Source organism: Mytilus edulis, chromosome 2 (assembly GCF_963676685.1).
Source record: "Mytilus edulis chromosome 2, xbMytEdul2.2, whole genome shotgun sequence".
Taxonomy (NCBI): Eukaryota; Metazoa; Mollusca; class Bivalvia; order Mytilida; family Mytilidae; genus Mytilus; species Mytilus edulis.
This window is the reverse complement of record NC_092345.1, coordinates 16,574,499-16,593,663: the sequence shown is the minus strand read 5'-3', so window position 1 is coordinate 16,593,663 and position 19,165 is coordinate 16,574,499. Positions and strand designations below refer to the sequence as shown.

At 34.9% G+C, this 19,165-nt stretch overlaps 2 protein-coding genes across 2 annotated transcripts in view; both read left to right on the top strand.

The window, feature by feature from the left end:
• LOC139511578 (uncharacterized) overlaps positions 1-19,165 on the top strand; it is a 166,378-nt gene that overhangs the window by 128,540 nt on the left and 18,673 nt on the right. The gene's annotated exons all lie outside the window — the stretch shown is intronic.
• On the top strand, positions 2,087-7,565 carry LOC139510504 (uncharacterized). Its single transcript, XM_071297080.1, has 4 exons — positions 2,087-2,257; positions 3,359-3,439; positions 6,222-6,384; positions 7,484-7,565. The coding sequence occupies exons 2-4, from the start codon at positions 3,394-3,396 to the stop codon at positions 7,527-7,529; spliced, it is 255 nt and encodes an 84-aa protein (XP_071153181.1). The 5' UTR covers positions 2,087-2,257; positions 3,359-3,393; the 3' UTR covers positions 7,530-7,565.

Below are 19,165 nucleotides of genomic sequence, written 5' to 3'. Positions count from 1 at the left end.
GATATGTAGACAGCATACACATAATGCCTCTTTCACGTTAGGTGCATTTAGTTATCTCTTAGTGCTAACAGCTGTCGTCCTTGTGCCTTTAACCCGCTCACGTGCTCCATTAATAAAGGGGATTTTTTGTGATGTAAGTTATTTTTTCGTTTCAAGGAAAAACTTATACTTGTACTACGGATACAATTAATTCATCATGTAAGGTCGAAAAAAGGTTCTTTACAAAATTAAAGTACAATTTAATATATATGCATCATAAACAGAAATACAAATGTTTGTGTGAGGTAATATTTTGTTTAAGTTCAGCTAACATTAGGACAAAATACTTCTATTCTTTTCATTTGAATATAAAAGCATACTTTAAGTGGACAAGATAACACAGAAGCAAAATTTATACAATAGAAATTGTACAGTTAACTAAATAAAAATTAAACTACAGATACAAATAAAATAAAATATGTCTTATATAAAAGGTTGTTTTTTTCTATGGTCGGGTTGTTGTCTCTTTGGCACATTCCCCATTTCCATTCTCAATTCTATGTTTTGTATTGTTACGTTGTGGTCTCATTGGACTATCAAAATTTCATGTTAAATCAAAATGATGATTATTTATTAGCGATGAAAAAGATATCTGAAATCTGGTATCACTTTTTAATTGCTTTTGTCCTCTGTCCATGCTTAACATTTTTGACTGAGATATTTTTCACGTTTTAGCTCAAGTAGGTCCGAAGGGCCTTATTTGAGCTTATGCCATCACTTCGCGTCCTTCGTCTTCCGTCGTCTGTCGTTGTCTGTCGTCGTAAACTATTTCAAAAATCTTCTCCTCTGAAACTTCTGGGCCAAATACCTTCAAACATTAACTAAATATTCCTTATGAGAATCTAGTTTATGAATTGTATCCGAATTTTTTTTATCCATCAACAAACATGGCCACTATGGCTAAAAATAGAACTTGGGGGTCATTTGCAGTTTGTGGCTCATATGTCAAAAACTAAAGCATTTAGAGCAAATCTGACATGCTCAAAAGTTCAAGATCTATCAGCTCTAACATTTTCAGACAAACAGAAAAATCCATTGTTGTGTTGCTGCCACTTAATGGATTATTTTAAGGACATTTTGCAGTTTTTGATTAATATCGTAAATATTATTGAAGATAAAGACAAACTGTAAAAAGCAAAAATGTTCAGCAAAGTAAGATCTTCAAAAACATTTTTATATGACCAAAATGAATCTAGTATACATTTTGTATTTCATTTCCTTGTACGTGAAGAAACATAGACACTATGGCTAAAATGAAACACATGGGTGAAATGCATTTTTTTGCGTTTGAAAAAAATATGACAGATACAATGAACATTTAAATGGCATTCTTAAGCCATTCATTAATAAATATTGAAAAGCAAAAATAACAGGTGAGCAATCCAAGCTTTTGAGATCCTCTTGTTTAGTAACAGAGCAGTAGGACAAGTAAAATGGTATAACCAGTACATGTACGTGGTGAAAATATTGACAGTGCAGTCCCATGTATCCGTGCACCAAAGACTTAACGAATCACTTTTGTAAACTCATTAAACCAATAATCGGTTGAAATTATTTTAACAAATTCATTGCACACTTTAGCTTCATGAAATATTCTTAATGTATGGTGACACACATAAGATGTTATGTCCAAAGTTATGGAAAACCTGTTTTGACATATTTATAAAACGAAATGTTGTTCAGTTGAAACCAAAAAAACTGAAGGATGCTAACCGATCTTTTTTTCATTTTGACAAAATCTTACTAAGAAACAAGTTTATCAAATTATATTGTTTTTTAGGCTTTTGGTTAAATATAGCATACAATGCTCAATTGGATATAAAATTTGGGTACAATTGCATTCGTCACATACTAACTGATCCGCTGACTTTCTTATTATTGTAAAGGTAACTACTTTGAAAGATACAATTTAACATTACAGGAAATACAGTTACGTTATATATCAAACAAAGACCGCATCCGGTCGCGTAACAGTCTTTAAATTCATAATACATGTACATGTATGTATGTATAGAAAAAAATCAGAATTTAATGTTTAGATGAGTAGTTTTTTTTTATGTCGGTTGATATTGCGAAATTTTATTGCGTTTTATTAATTAAAACATTTTCAATGGCCAATCAAAATGATTTTGCGTCATTGAGAATACAACAGTGAGAGTATATAAATACTGTTCTGCTGTGCAGGAAACTTAAGGAGAGTTAATTTGTCAAATCAACTGTAAGTATACTTAAACTAAAGAATTGAAAATAAGATTTCAACTCTAAGCAATTGCTAGGTTGAATATTAACTAAAATCTTAGCAGACCCATTTTCCTGGTACTGAACACCAAAATTTTAAATGGAAAACTAGGAAAGACAAATATACCATTTTTGAGTTCGTAGCAATCCCGTACTTTTTTTTTATAATGAACATCATTCGTACCTTTAAGAAGCTACGGAACAAACATTAGCTCTTCTTTGTCCTGCATAATGCAATAACAAGGACGCTTGATAAATTTTAATAGTGCAGATATACAGACGATCCCCTCTATCTGGTAAGTGGTGTTATAAAGGAACGCATAGTTGACAAATTTTCCAGTAAAGGACAGTAACATATCTCGTGCAAAGGATATCGTTTATAGAAAAACAATTCAATCGTAGCTAGAAACAGATTGGATGATGCCGGTATAAAATGGAACATTTCACGTGAAGTATCATACATTGCAAGACGTTTTGGAAACACAATACATCCATCCACAGCTGACTTAAATGAAAGTTAAATTTTGAAATACTTATGCCGATAGCTAGATAGAACTTTTCTATATTAATTACTGTAGTTCACGTGAACACCAAAAAAGTAAACAAATATTACAATATAGTATACTTTGAAGTTTAGATCTATATCTTAATTTTTAAATATCTATAATATCAAAGAAAATGATAATCATATTTTCCAGAACAAATGTCAATACATTCAATAGATGCGTTCTTTGCAAGATTATCATTGAGCCGCTGTGAAATTTTGAGTATGTCTCATCTTTGTTTATGGATGCATTCATACGGTCATTGTATCTTTATTTTTACGATAGTTATTCACAATGTAAACAAGCCAATAGTGTTGTGTAATTGTACGAAATTTGTCACTATGAAAATAATTCATTTTGACAAAGAAATGGACTTATATTGTTGTATTGTGTTTCCATTACTGCTTCTGGAAAATACCCTGCTGAAAAAAAAGAGTAATGAATAGAGAGCTATACACTGGAAGCTGCATTTAGAGCGAACTAAATTATTTTTTATCAATTTTTGTAAGTAAGAATTTATTTTTTTTATTTTTCAGATATTTATCATTAATCCCTGGTTATAACAAATAACATGAAGTATTTCTTCGCTGTATTGGTACTTTCACTCTGCATTGCAGGTAAAATGTTTAGATATCAATTATTTTGCTGTTCAAATACAGTTTTTACTTCAAATGAGCTTGCGTGTGTACGGTACTGATATACTAGAGTACTTCTGCACAAATTAGTGATGATGAAGGCTTTTAACATGTGTACTTCAATGTTCATTTGTTTACACAGATACATTTCAAATACAAAAAATAGTTTTAAAATTAGTTGAAATTAGAGATCAAACCTTTTCCCTCTTCCCTTTCATAACCGAATTAGACTACTTACCGGATTTGTTATCTCATAAGCAACACGACGGGTGCCACCTGTGGAGCAGGATCTGCTTACCCTTCCGGAGCACCTGAGATCACCCCTAGTTTTTGGTGGGGTTCGTGTTGTTAATTCTTTAGTTTTTTTTACTTTTGTTTGTCTGTTTGTCCTTTTCATTTTTAGCCATGGCGTTGTCAGTTTATTTTCCATTTATGAGTTTGACTGTCCCTCTGGTATCTTTCGTCCCTCTTTTTCGAGTTTTTGTTTGTTTTCAGTGCCGATCTGAAAAGTCGAGTCTTCTCCAGTTTATTGATTTTAACATTCTTTCGTTTGATGTGATTTCAGCACACTGTCCCAGAAAGGGGGTGTTTAGTGCTTACAACATGTTAAACATTTATGCGTGTCTGTTGCAATGCTGGGTCATGTAATTCAGCGCCCGTTATTGGGTGTTGTCTGTTTTATTTGATGGTTTTTGTGGTTTTGTTTTCTTCAGTTTTTATCATGTATATGTCGTTGTTTTATTTCAAGTTTTGAACATTATGTAACGCCGATCACCTTTTCTATATATATATATATATATGCTCATAGTTAGGGCGAAATAGTGCCCAGTAAATTTACATTCTTTCATCTTTAGTGCATAGTTGTCTTATTTGATACCAAACCACATCTCCGTAATTTTTTTAACACATTTTAAAACATGAAGTTATGACTAATTTTCGAAATGTTAAATCTAGTCATAAAAAGGAGGTGAAGTTCCTCGAAAGGATCTAAAGAGCCTGTGTCGCTCACCTTGGTCTATGTGAATATTACACAAAGGACACAGATGGATTCATGACAAAATTGTGTTTTGGTGATGGTGATGTGTTTGTAGATCTTACTTTACTGAACATTCTTGCTGCTTACAATTATCTCTTTCTATAATAAACTTGGCCAAGTAGTTACAGTGGAAAAAGTTATAAAAATTTACAAATTTTATGAAAATTGTTAAAAATTGACTATAAAGGACAATAACTCCTTAGGGAGACAATTGACTATTTTGGTCATGTTGACTTATTTTTAGGTCTTACTTTGCTGTATATTATTGCTGTTTACAGTTTATCTATAATAATATTCAAGATAAAAACCAAAAACGGCAAAATTTCTTTAAAATTACCAATTCAGGGGCAGCAACCTAACAACAGGTTGTACGATTCATCTGCAAATTTCAGGGCAGATAGATATTGACCTGATAAACAATTCTATACCTTGTCAGATTTGCTCTAAATGCTTTGGTTTTTGAGATATAAGCCATAAAACTGCATTTTACCCCTATGTTCTATTTTAAGTCATGGCGGCCATCTTGGTTAGTTGGCCAGATCACTGGACACATTTTTTAAACTAGATACCACAATGATGATTGTAGCCAAGTTTGGTTCATTAGTTTCAGAGGAGAAGATTTTTGTAAAAGATTACTAAGATTAACAAAAATTGATAAAAATTGACTATAAAGGGCAATAACTCCTTAAGGGGTCAACTGACCATTTTGATCTTGTTGACTTATTTGTAAATCTTATTTTGCTGAACATTATCGCTGTTTACAGTTTATCTCTATCTATAATAATATTCAAGATAATAACCTAAAACGGCAAAATTTCCTTAAAATTACCAATTCAGGGGCAGCAACCTAACAACGGTTTGTCCGATTCATCTGAAAATTTCAGGGCAGATAGAACTTGACCTAATAAGCAATTTTACCCCATTTCAGATTTGCTTTAAATGTTTTGGTTTTTGAGATATAAACCAAAACTGCATTTTACCCCTATGTTCTATTTTTAGCCATGGCGGCCATCTTGGTTGGTTGGCTGGGTCACCGGACACAGTTTTTAAACTAGATACCCCAATGATGATTGTAACCAAGTTTTGTTTAATTTGGCCAAGCAGTTTAAGAGGAGAAGGTTTTTGTAAATGTTAACAGACGACGACGACGACGACGACGACGACGACGGACGACGGACGCAAAGTGATAAGAAAAGCTCACTTGGCACTTCGGGCCAGGTGAGCTAAAAAGGGACAATTTTCAAGAGGTGCAAATTTCAATCTCCACTTAAGTCGGAATAAACACAACGACATCTGTTCTCAGTGTATACTGGCTCGAGGTTTGAGGTTTGAACAACATGATTTCGTGGGTTTTTTTTTCAAGTAATCAAATACATGTTTGAAGACGAACCTCAACATGCATTTTCGATAGATTATATCAAATTAATTAAAATTGTAAAATGAAATGTTAGTACATTCTATATCGATACAATGATTTCAATGTATACGTAGCTTATTAATTTTTTTTTCTTTATTAAAAATACATGAACTTCCTGGCCGTGATGCATTAAAATAAAAATAACGATAATGAAGGAATTTTCCTTACTCTATTTTCAATACAATAAAATCAAAATAAAGACCCTACACAAAATTTCTTTCTCAAAATTGTCCTTAGGCAAAACAAACGAATTATCTTTTTTCCAATAATATCAAATTTCCAAGAAATTAAATAAACAATCATATTTTCAGGATTGCATGCTGCTAAAAAGCAGCATATGGGCAGATTTAATTTTGACCAGTTTTGTCCTCTTGACCCAAAAAGTTGTCATAGGTTTTGTTTAGACTGGGGTTTTGATGAAGGAAGATGTGAAGGCCTTCGACGTCGGCAGTGTTGGTGTTACTGGTATATAACGTAAGTAGTGCATACGTAATGAAAAATAGATAGGATATGACTGATAACATGTTTTTTTTACCCAAAACTACAAATAATTTTAGATAAACGACAGTCAAAAACACTTATTACAATACACGGAAAATCGGGAAGGGATGAGATGTATGGCAATTCCTGCTATACAAGTGGTACCTCACATGACGCTGATGGCAAATAAACATTCACTGATATTTCGGTAAGAATACAGTTGAGTAAAAAAACAGCATAGTGGGTACGACAAATAAAGCATATCTGTGATCATTTGTGACTTTAACATAATCATAAGGAGCCATTTCTTAAATAGTTTCATTGAAAGCAACAACCTTGTATTAACATGATTAACGGAAATAATGAACGGAAACACAAATCCCGGAATAGGTTATGAACTTGGAGATATATAATTAACATGCAGGTGTAGCTTGGATTTCGTGACATTGAAATGCAAAATTCACAATGATAACTTTAAAATTAACCGCCTGTTTGTGAAGCTCTCAATCTATATGGTAGTAAAGATATTGAAGCAGATTACACTTATGTTAGGTTTCATATGCGATTAACACAGTCACGAAACTCTTAATCATTCAGTTAGCGGAAATAAACGCGAAATTAAAGGATACGCTATCTTCTGTGCATTCCTCTTGAGAAATTCCTGTATGAAGTCTGCATAATACGATCAAAGGAACAAGTCCGCAAGACGAGGAGCACAATTGGTTTACATGGGAATGCCAATGAATTGTTATAAAACTCATCCTTCAAACATAACAGAATTGTATCACTAAAATAAATATATATAATGCAAGTTTCCATTTTGGTTGAGTTTTTTACTAGGTATGTTTCCCTTTCCCAAATTAAGACAAGTATATATAAGATTGGTTAAGATTTTCTATGAAATATTGTTGAATAACTCATTCTTTCCGTCTAAGAGGTTTATAATGAGAGAGTGTTACAGTACTGCAGAATTAATCAGTATTTTGTGATTTCAAATATACTAGTAATTATTCAATTTGGTTACATATGACATGTCGTTCAGTTTTACAGCTATATGTTTATAGGTTTAGTAAATTATTATTTTTATTTACAGAAAACCTAGTCTTCAAGGAAAGTCAGCAATTGCCAAAAAAAATTGACACTTTATAAAATGAATAAAGTATTGAAAATATAAATTTATTATTATAAATGAGAAGTTGTAGCATGAGTGTCAATTATACTACTTTCCATCCAAGTCACAATATATACAAAATTTACAACTATAAGTCAAAGTAAATATTCAACACGGAGCATTAAGATGATTAACTGGCTCACAGCGATCAACAAGCTGCTATAAACGTCCCCACAATAACTGGTTCAAAAAAAGTAATCAGGGAAATTTATATGAAAAAAAGGGAAACTCCTATGAACTACACCAACAAACGACAACCACCGAAAAACAGGTATCATCTACCTGTCCAACCTTACTTTTTATTTGAAATTTTATACGAAAAACCAACTGGAACATGATATACATGTTCCTATATTCTTAACTGGGTGAAATATCTTATATCTTTGGATAACAAAAACCTACGCACCTATGATCATTCCTGATTTCATATCGGCGCAACAATTATCAATAACTGGCCAGAAGAAACAAATTCATAAAGATAAAACAATAAGGCAAAGTGTTATTATTGATTCTGTGACCACACAAATAAAATTAAAAAAAAACAAGGATGTAAACTACAAAAGGTCATCGTTCTGCTTTCTCAATGAGAAAAGTCAAAAATATATAGAAGCATTAAAGTGGTTACGAAATTTGAAAGTCTCAAAAAAAGAAAGAAAAATTATCATGGCCGGATTTATTCTGAAAGTGAAAATAAAAATGCGCATTGAAATATTTCGAATGCTTTACTTATGATTAAATTAACGTTGATTATTTGTTATACGAAGGATAAATTACAAATATCTCAAACTCAACATTATCAATGCACTTAAAACACGATCATGATCAGATGCTAGAGGGACAAAAAAAAAAATAACACAAACACTAGATATTGACCCATGAACAATAAAGATAAGCTCAAGATCAAATAAAATTTGCCAATGGATATGTACACCTAACATTACACCCCAGTTCTATTGTTATATTTCATAGTTTCTATTCTTGAAACAAGTGTAAGTTGAATAGATCTGTTAAGAATAACAATAGAGTTGACCACACGCTGTGACAAGCGGGGTTTCTGGAAACCCCTGCTTCTACATCCCGCATACAAAGTCGATTTTAATTCGCATCAATAGAAATTGATAATTCTTTAAATAGCATGACCATAAGAAATTACTAAAAGTGTTCACTTGAAGAAACTCCAATAGCGAAAAAAAAATTAAGCATCTATTTTGAATACAAAAAAATCTTTTAATTACTCCTTAGCTGAAAGTAATATTTTTTATCCAATCATATGTTTCTATTTAAAAAAGGTGGATTCTCAATCTTGGACCCCTTTCGTTATCCATTGGCCGATCCGGGTTATGGATTCCGCGGGTTGGACCCGATTTAAAAGATGAATGTATTTGACTGATTGTAACCCCACCCCCTGTCTGTTGGGTTGGAACCAAAGCAGGATCAGCCCCTGCCCCCCAAAAGAGGGAGTTACGAAAAATAATTTGTATATTTGTATGCTGAGCGTGTCTGGTAGTCGGGTTTCTATTGCAGACACACTTATCCCTTTGTAGATCCGAATATGAATGTTTATTTATTCTCGAGAAGAGGGGGGCTTTTTTTTATAAAACCGTAAGATAAAAAAAATATCATGGTGAGGTCGCGGAATGAGCGACATAAAAAATGTATTTCGTCGATTTTACGATGCTACTTCGTCCTCATTACGCTTCCACAACGACCCCACTACGATTAGACCAAGTTCTCATCGCGCTTATTCTGTGACCTCACTTCTGTACACTTTAGCTGGGGTCACACATTCACGATTTTTACTGCCGTCTTATAATTAATAGGACAATTCCCGATTAACATTTGTCAAAAGTCTGATCAAGATCCTGTGAATCGTGGATGGAAATTCAAACTTTAATCAAAATTTGTAAAAAACAAAATATTTAATAACGACAACAATCAAATATTGTTCAGGAAGCATCGATATTCAACCGTTTCCAAACGAATTTGTCCCTTTAATCCCGTTCTCAGTCGATTCTAATCCGATTTGTATCTTTCGCATGGTAAAATTCGACCGAGTCTGTCACGACTGCGTCCCGATTCTACCGAATGTAATCCGACAGAGATCAGACAGTGAGCAGACAGTGAACCGACGCTGACGGAAGTTATCCGTTTGAAAACTGTCGGCATACTCGGAATGATCAGGTACTGTCGGAACGTAATCCTATCATGGTCCGCTCTATCGCATTGCAAACGACTTTTTCTGGTCTCATTCGTATTGTATTCTGTAATTGTTGGGACTCTGACGTGGGTATCATTTACGAATTTGGTATTATTAACAGGACTGTTCCAAAACGGTTTCTGCAAAAACGGTTCGCAATCGACAAGATCTGAATGCAATCTGGAATCAATCGTCAGAAAACAGCAATGAAAATTTTCTCCAGGTCATTCCTGTTCCACAGGACACCGTCCAGAATATACAGAACATTGTTAGAATTTTGATCCAATATAGCAGAATATGTAACGACATAGTCACGCTTGTAGTCCGACTAGACAAAATCGGCTGAGTTTCCCCGAATGTTACGGGGCGCACCTAACTGTCGGGGTGCTTCGCCGAACTATCCAGACCATTCTTGACCCGTATGAATCTGTTAAGAACTTAAACGACTGCGTTCAGACAATGATAGGACATTCAAGATAATTGAGGATAGTAACCCGACTTTTTCACCATTCATGTCTTATCGCTGTCTGATTTCAAACTGGAGCAATAATCTGCAATGTGTGAACCCCGCATTATCAAGATCTTTCTGCGCTCATCACGTTCTCACTACGACCATACTACGAGTTATCCGATTGCAACACGATCTTACTTCGCTTCTACTGCGATTAAAGCACGTTCTTACCAAGATTATACTACGTTCATACCATGATCTTACTACGTTCTCAGTAATAACGTCAACATCGTGTTCCATATCAATACTGTTCCATTCCTTTTATTTCTGATTAATACGTAGATTTCTCGGAAACAACACAGTCATGCTACCACAATCTACCAGAACATGTGGGCTTGGTAGTAGGAGTAGATGTAGAGGCAGAGGGAGCTCTAATAGTAACGAATCCTGATCTAGCAGAGATGTTGGAACGACCACTGCAACCTGAATCACAACCTACTGCTGGTTCATCAAGCTCAAATGACGAAGTTTTAATAAACGAAAGCAGGTATGACACAGATGTGTCAAGAATGGTTGAACCGTTGGAGAAAAAAAAGACAAGAGGTTCAAATTGCATACAGACAAACAAAACAGGGAAAGCTTCTATATATTTCAAGTGAAAATGACAATGAGCATAAAGCTAGGTTCCCACTGAAGATCAGATCAACTCGATGATCCCGATTGTCCAAATTTTCACTACCAAGCGTGACCAAATTCTTGGTCTGTCCTGTTTACAACTTCTATCCGACTGCTATCCAACTGTACACGACCTTAACCTGACCATTTACGACCCCTTAACGACTCAATCACCACTCAAACTCGACCACTAATTGAATGCATATTCGATAATTCCGACCAATTTACGATCTTTACACGATCTTTACTCGACTAGCTAGACCAAATCGACTATACTCGATTTCATCCTATCTCGGCCAGACTAGATCGACTTGATCGTGTAGGGGTCGTACAAATAGTCGGGCATTGGACGGGTATGTACAATTTTAGTATAAAAAACATCTGAATTTGTTTTATATCACCCCGGGCACTGCAGCGGAGTAGGCATTAAGTGTTACCCCTGTCCGTCCGTGAGTACGGATACGAACCTTCCAACAAATAGTTTCCGTTCTCCAATATTATTTTGCCTCAACCAAATTTTATGAAAGGCAATACCATAATACACAGATCAAGTGCGAATTTGGGTGGCGTCACTTTTACCATTCTTGAGTATTGACTCTTTATAACATTATATGCAAGCTGGGGCATTATATGTGTCCAATGGACACGTTCCCCGTTTATTTGGTTAGATTCAGTAATTCACAGAAGGTCTGAGTAAAATTTTACATTTAAAATAATTATCTATATGGAAATCAAGCAGTTGGATTGTATGGACAGGTGGTTAGGGCTCAGATAGACAGGTTAATAGCTGTGACGGAGCTTGAAGAGAGCGTAGAAAACAATTAAAAAGGGGTAGGCGGCAAAGGGTGCCGAAAAATCCAGATATGCAGTGGCTGGCAAGGCGACCATTGTGTGAGCAGTATTATAAGTAATCACAAAAATATTGAACTCAGAGGAAAAACTTAAAATGGAAAGTCCTTAATCAAATGGCAAAACCATAAGTATGAAAGAATTGCAGGAGCTGAACAAAGAGGACCCCAATGGTTATAAAAACTTCCTGGAAGTAGTATGGGACGCTGATTTGTTATAGGAGTTTTACTGCTCTTTTCTTCAAAATGAGATTTGTCACTGGATAAGTACTGATGTAAGATAGCAATATATATAAATAGTACCATCCCCTTTTCCTTGCTTTCTTAAAAATTAAGCCTACTATTTGTGTCATTTATGTGCATATGTATGTAATCAGAATTTTCCATAGATCGGATACCCAGTAGTTGAATGGTTCAAGATATCTATTTTTGTTTACAAAACTTTGAATTTTTCGAAAAACTAAGAATTTTCTTACCCCAGGAGTAGATTACCTTAGCCGTATTTGGCACAACTTTTTGGAATTTTGGGTCCTCAATGCTCTTCAGCTTTGTATTTATTTGGCTTTTTTTTTTTAACTATTTTGATCTGAGCGTCACTGATGAGTCTTATGTAGACGAAAAGCGCGTCTGACGTATAAAAATATAATCCTGGTACTTTTGATAACTATTTGGTGTATCCTTGGCAACAATCTGCCTTTTTTTTCTACTTAAAATATTGCAAAACAGGGGCAAAGATGTCACATATTTCCCAAAATTTGACCAAAAATAGAATTTCAATCCCCTTGAGGATACCTTTTCTGAAACAGTTTACATATATCTGTAGGACTCTAAAGTGCGATGGTACTCTAAAGTGCGATGGTCACGCGAAAGTGCGATGGTCTACGCTAAAGTACGATGGTGTCTCACTCTAAAGTGCGATGGTTGTGGAGAGTTGTCTCATTGGAAATTATACCACATCTTCTTATTTTTGTACTACACAAATGTCTGGACATACGGAAAATAGAAACAATCAAACAAAAAGAGCCGATTAGCCCAAAAACTAACTTCGAAGGCTAAATTAGTCATCAGCTGTCTAATAATGAATTTAAATGCTCGAGTTCTTTCATATTTTGAAAAATCCTCTGTGGCAAACATGCAGAATATACTTCCCTTCCAAAACACCTGATATCATCCCAGGTTTTATTGGGTTTCGTGTTGCTATGTTCTTATTTGTGTGTGTGTGTGTGTTGTGTTGTGTGATGTTCACTTCTATTTGTCTTCTCGTCGGCTTTCGTTTTTTACTATCGCTGTGTCGGTTTGAGCTTTCGGTTTGATTGTAACTTTCGTATTTGTGTTCTCTCTTTTAAACTTTTAAAAAAGTACAGACGCGTACAGTACATAGAGGAATTTGTGTACAGTTAAAATTAAATAGAACCAAGATATATTTGCAGAAGCAAAGTTATGAGAGTTAATCAGAGCTGCACACATTTTTAGAGAATCGTGTAGCAGTCATGTATACTCGTGTATGACCGAGGAGAGATCGAAGAGTGGTCGAATGTAGTCGCGTAGAGATCGGGTATTGGTCGAGTTTATCTGGGATGAAAAATGTATAGAAGTCGCAGTGATCATGAAGCAATCGGGCATTTAAGCTTTATCACATAGCGTACAGGTTGTCGTTGATCGGGAATTGATCGGAAATTAGTCGAGCAAAGATCGAAATGATTGAGTACTGATCGGTAAACTATTTGTATTCCGACCAAACTCCATCTCTACACGATCCTTTCCGATCAATTCGAACGCTACTCGACGATTTCTCCATCTCTTCTCGAGTGACTGGCTTCTCGATCATTACTCGAATGTTTTGACATGTCAAAAACTTTTGGGTAGAAAGTCAGATCGATGACGACCAAGGTAGACCAACCCGAACACTCTTGTCAATTGAGACAGACCAGTCTCCCGATCGCTTAATTTTTCTTGATCGAGATTGATCGAGTTGGTCTGATTGGCAGTGTGAACCTAGCTTTATGATCGTAGTATGAACGTAGTCAGGTCGAAGGAAGAGAGTGCTGAGGACGGCATGGGCGTGCTAGAATCGTACTGTGGTATTGATTAGTGTGGTGTAAACGTCGTATAGTCGTAGTGGAAGGTAGATTGGTCGCAGTGAGAACGTGATGGTCGTAGTGAAGTCGTAGTTATGGCGCTGTGAGACCGTAGCGCAGTCTCTACAAATAGAAACACGCTTTCGCTACGCTTTCGCTACAATGGTACAGCGACCTTTGCGATCTTACCACGACCTTACTACGCTCTCACTACGCTTCTACTACGACCTGATTTCGTCACGACCGCACCACGATTGTTTTAAAAATGTTCAAAGTTGGCCACGCTTATAACGATTTTGAAGACCTCACCTGGAACCGTATTACGACCTTACTGCGATCTACATGATCGCACTACGATCATCAAAATTTTGCATTTTTCTCACAGATCGTAGTGCGATCGTTGCCTAGTAGGACTGCGGTATAACACAAGGATTTATTTGGAATATACAAAACAACCTTGACATTGGTAAAATATACTCACTTGTCAAAGTTTGAACAAAAGACAACCAAAAAAGGTTACTAGTGGTGTTGCATGTAATAAAAAAAAAATCTTCAGTATAAATCATGGTTTGATATTGTCAATAAAATATATGCTATCGTTTTTGTTGTTTTTTTTTCATTTAATAATCAATGTTAACAATATAGAGTTGAGAATGGAGTGTAAGTTAGTCATACACCTCGGTATACGGCGTGTCTGGATCAGAAACCGTTCCGGCCTCCGGCCGACGGGGTTTCTTATCCAGACACACTTTTCCCTCGGTGTATAACTATTACATCTTTACTTACTTAAACATAGTGGCCCTATCACTTACAGTACCCGAAAAAGAGACCAAATCACTATAAATAAATATTGATCAATGAACCATGAACTTAAGTTCAAGGTAAGATAAAAAAAAAATAGCACGTACAATCATTCTATACTCAAAATGTAATTAAACTATGACTGCTTATAGTCTTTGGTATACGATAATACGGACTTAGCAACAAAATCACTTTAATCACTGATACATGAGACCCTTGCAGAATTGGTATGCCAAATTTAGTTATCATTACACTCATATCATAATAAGTGAGCACTCCATGTTACAAAACAATGTTGCTAAACGAACCATGAAAATAAGGTCAAGAACAGAGGACATATGGCAGATGGAAACTTAGTAACATAAGATATATGCATAAACTGTATGAAGCACCCCGGTCTTCTACCTTTTTTCTGCATTATAAAGCTTTACACAAAAAAGAAAAAATAATTGTATTGTATTGTGAAGATTGCATCAGTCCTAAGGACCATTCTACGTTTTAATACTAAGTAATCTTTAACGCTTTTAACATATGACCTAAAGGACATACTTACATGTGTTTTAATTTACTATTAGTTTCAGTATAACTTGCATGTTTTGTTTTTATTCAAATCTCACATGCAATTTAATTGTTTTTAACTGTCTTTTTAACTTCTAGGGTAATAGGATACTTCAAATTTAGAAAATAAAATATGACTATGTTTTATTTACTTGAACATTTTAATTGGTTATATTGAAATGTAATTATTAACACGCGTACATAGACTTTGTAATGACAAAAAGAACAAATTGAAATTGAGAATGAAAATGGGGAATGTGTAAAAGAGATGACTATACAAAGGGACAGAAAACAGCTGAAAGCCACCAGTAGGTCTTCAACACAGAGAGAGAAATCCTGCACACGGATGCGGGCTTCAGTTGTCACCTTATCAAAATGTGTACTAGTATTTTTTTTAAATGGACGTCATATTAAACTCCAAAACATATACATGTACTGCAATTCAAAATATATACAAGACTAACAAATGCCAGAGGTTCCTGACTAGAGAAAGGCGTAGACATCCAGCGGGGTTGAACTTGTTTTTGAAATGTCAACCCTCCCCCTATACCTCTATACTAGAGTAAACGAACATACAGCAATACGCACAGTTAAAATCAGCTCAACATAAGTTCGAGTCCGATGTCAGAATAAGTAACAAAAGCAATTAAGCAAAATGACAATTATACATACATTACCAAAGGACTACTAGCAGTTACTGACGTGCCAGCTTCAACCCTCAATGACACTGATTACTAATTCATGTTTTCATCATATAAAAATCAAGAATAATCAATACCGTTAACACAAATTAAACAGTTTACGATCCCGCTACCATGTTTAACTCAGCCACATTCTGTATGTATGTGACTGTCCTAGGTCAGGAGTCTGTTATTGAGTGGTTGTCGTTTGTTGGTGTGTTACATATTTGTTTTTCATAAATTGTTTCATTTGTTGTATATAAATTAGGCCGTTAATTTTTGCCGTTTGAATTGTTTTACATTTTTTATTTCGGGGTCTTTTATAACTTACTATGCGGTAAGGCCTTTGCTCATTGTTGGAGACCGTATGGTGATCTATAGATGTTAATTTCTGTGTCATTTGGTCTCTTTTGGAGAGTTGTGTCATTGGCAATCATACCACATCTTCTTTTTTTTATATTAATGAACGCATAACGCATAATGAAGTGATAACGCATGAAAATCAAAGCGCTGTAAGCGCTGAAGGCAGTTAACCAAAAACCAGGCAAACGTAATTATGTGCAGTGGCGGATCCAGAAATTTTCATAAGTGGGGGCCCACTGACTGCCTAACAGGGGACCTGCTCCAGTCATGCTTCAGTGATTCCCTATATAATCAACCAAATTTTTTCTCAAAAATGGAAAGGGGGCACTGAAAAACCCTCTAAATCCGCCTCTGATGTGGCATTAAACATTCATATATTGTACATTTATGTTTATCTAATGAATTAATTATTATTAAGGCAAATAATTTATATGTTATCAAGGTTTCAATAGCAATGAATATATAAATGTATATTTTTTATGGTGAGTCTGCAGTGGTACAAGTTCGCAATGATTGTAGTTGTTCTAATTGGTAGTTAACGTTGGTTTTAGTTCAGTTGACTGTTAGTAGTACGTGTTGACTTAGTACGAAAATGTAATCGTATGAATGGACTGGTTTCCCTGTAAAGAAAACTGAGTATGTGTTCTATAGTACAATAGTTATGCAACACAAATCAGACAAATGTTCACTACTACAAGGATCAAAGGTGAGGTCTGACTGACCTGCCCATAGTAAATGTAAATGATTTGTTATATTGTCCCATACATGAATATATATGGTTTAGGGGTGGGGATCTCGAGGGTTTTCAAGTTCTCAAACAGGAAGGGGTAGGGTGACCCTAGGGACTTCCCCTATATTTCATTTGATTTGTTATATTGTCCCATACATGAATATATATGGTTTAGGGGTGGGGATCTCATCGGTTTCCAAGTTCTCAAACAGGAGGGGGTAGGGGGACTCCCCCTATATTTCATTTAATTAGTTATATTGACCCATACATGAATATATATTGTTTAGGGTGGGGATCTCGACCGTTTCGTAAGTTCCCAAACAGGAGGGGGTGGGTCACCCCATGGACTCCCCTTATATTTCATTTGATTAGTCCGTTTCAAGTTATCAAACAGGAGGGGTAGAGTGGCCCAAAGGATGCCACCTATATATCATATGATTTGCCTACATTCAGGTAGTTATTTGTGAAAATAAAGTAAGAATCTTCCAGTTACTTTAACTGATCCTTCAAAATTGAGAGAGAAAAAAAATACCCCTTCAAAATTGCAGTTATATGTTTACACTTTAAAAGCTTCTTACATGCATTATCAACATTTATCACTGATAAAGAAAATTTAAACTGTGACCAGGAACATATAGATTGTTAGATATACTGTTCCCAGCTGTCACATTGTATTAGATTTTGACATTAAAATTTGTCAAAAGTAATTTTGAGTTTCTGTTTAAAATATTTTCTGCTTTTTCTTTCTTTTACATATATCTTTTGGTTTTCAATTCTAGTGTTTATATTCATTTACCATGCATAGATGTATTTTGTCACCTGCCTGGATTCGCCAAAAACCCGGAATTATCCTTATCCGCTACCGGAATCGGATCCGAAATTGTAATATTGTCTTTTTCACGGCAGCCATTGTCATTGTGTTCCAATGTTGTTTTTGTCAGTCAGATACGATTTTACTCGTATTGACACATTGTTTGTCGGCGATTTGCTGTATATAGCTAGCGATTGAACAAAATTGACATCGCTGTCATGAATAATAATGTTTAAAATAAGTTTTGAGATCGTTTATTTGGAGACTTTGGCGAAAAGGTTTGCAAAGCTATTTTTTATTTTCTTTCAAGTAGAACTGAGACTACTATAACTGTGATATAGTTGTCTCAGAGTGGAAGGCCCGTCGGGCGTGGCTAGTAACCAATTCGAATGTGGAAGGTCGCGGACCTCGGACCACCGCTAATTTGAACCCCTGCCTCCAAATTGAAAAGATACGAATTTCGTCTTCTAATTTGAAATTGCCGCCAACAGCATGAACAGTTGAACTTATTATATAATAGACTACTGACGTAGTTGTACTACGTATTGACGACAAACAATATTCCTACGACTTTTGCCATTTGGGAAATCTTAACTACTTGTCTTAAAAGATTGGCGGCGATTAAATATTTCGTACAACTGTTTTTTGACATCTTAGCCAAAAGCACAGGCGATAATAAACTACATAAGAATTCCTAATGAGCACTACTTCCTATGTGCAACTTCAAAACTTTTGGGAAAATCGACGACCATTTAACGTTTTTATGGTAATATTTTTTATATTCTAGAATAAAAAGTATTAAAAAAGTGTTCAATTAGTTATATATAACATAGTAGCCAGCTAGATAATAACAATGGCAAGTATTTCAGCATTTTTTGGGTAGACCACAAATCTAGGGTGCTCGCATAATGCAGATTAACTGCATAAAAATGTACCACATAAAACCAGATACACATCGCTCTACCATGTCCAAATTTCTTAACATGCTACATGATTCTGTGTTAAACTCTTTATTTAGGTCACGATCGGTAAATCTCGACAACAAATATCAAAACTTGATAAGCAGCAACATTGTTTAATTAACAATAACCTAATAAAATAGTGTGGATGCATAGATTGTTTTATAAGTGTATTATACTGGCAAAGAGGATGTAACTTTGTATATATGCATATTATATTGGTTCACTAATTTATATTCACCAGAAACATTTTTTCCAACTACATGTAGTATCTTATGCCTTTAATATACTCCGCTCACAACATCGCTATCCTATTTGATTTAAACCATACAAAATGCACCAATATAATGTTAAAACATTAGCTTATAGGGTTGTTTTCGTAACTTATATTTGGCCTTACAAACAATACAGGATGCGAAAAAACGTAAACAATTATAAAAATCCCCTTTTGTA

What these genes read in the sequence shown, in the direction of transcription:
- LOC139510504 (XM_071297080.1), top strand. Translation starts at nt 3,394, where the DNA reads ATGAAGTATTTCTTCGCTGTATTGGTACTTTCACTCTGCATTGCAG. An exon ending in ACTTTCACTCTGCATTGCAG is followed by an intron (nt 3,440 to 6,221) that starts GTAAAATGTTTA and finishes TCATATTTTCAG; the next exon opens with GATTGCATGCTGCTAAAAAG. An exon ending in TGGTGTTACTGGTATATAAC is followed by an intron (nt 6,385 to 7,483) that starts GTAAGTAGTGCA and finishes TTTTATTTACAG; the next exon opens with AAAACCTAGTCTTCAAGGAA.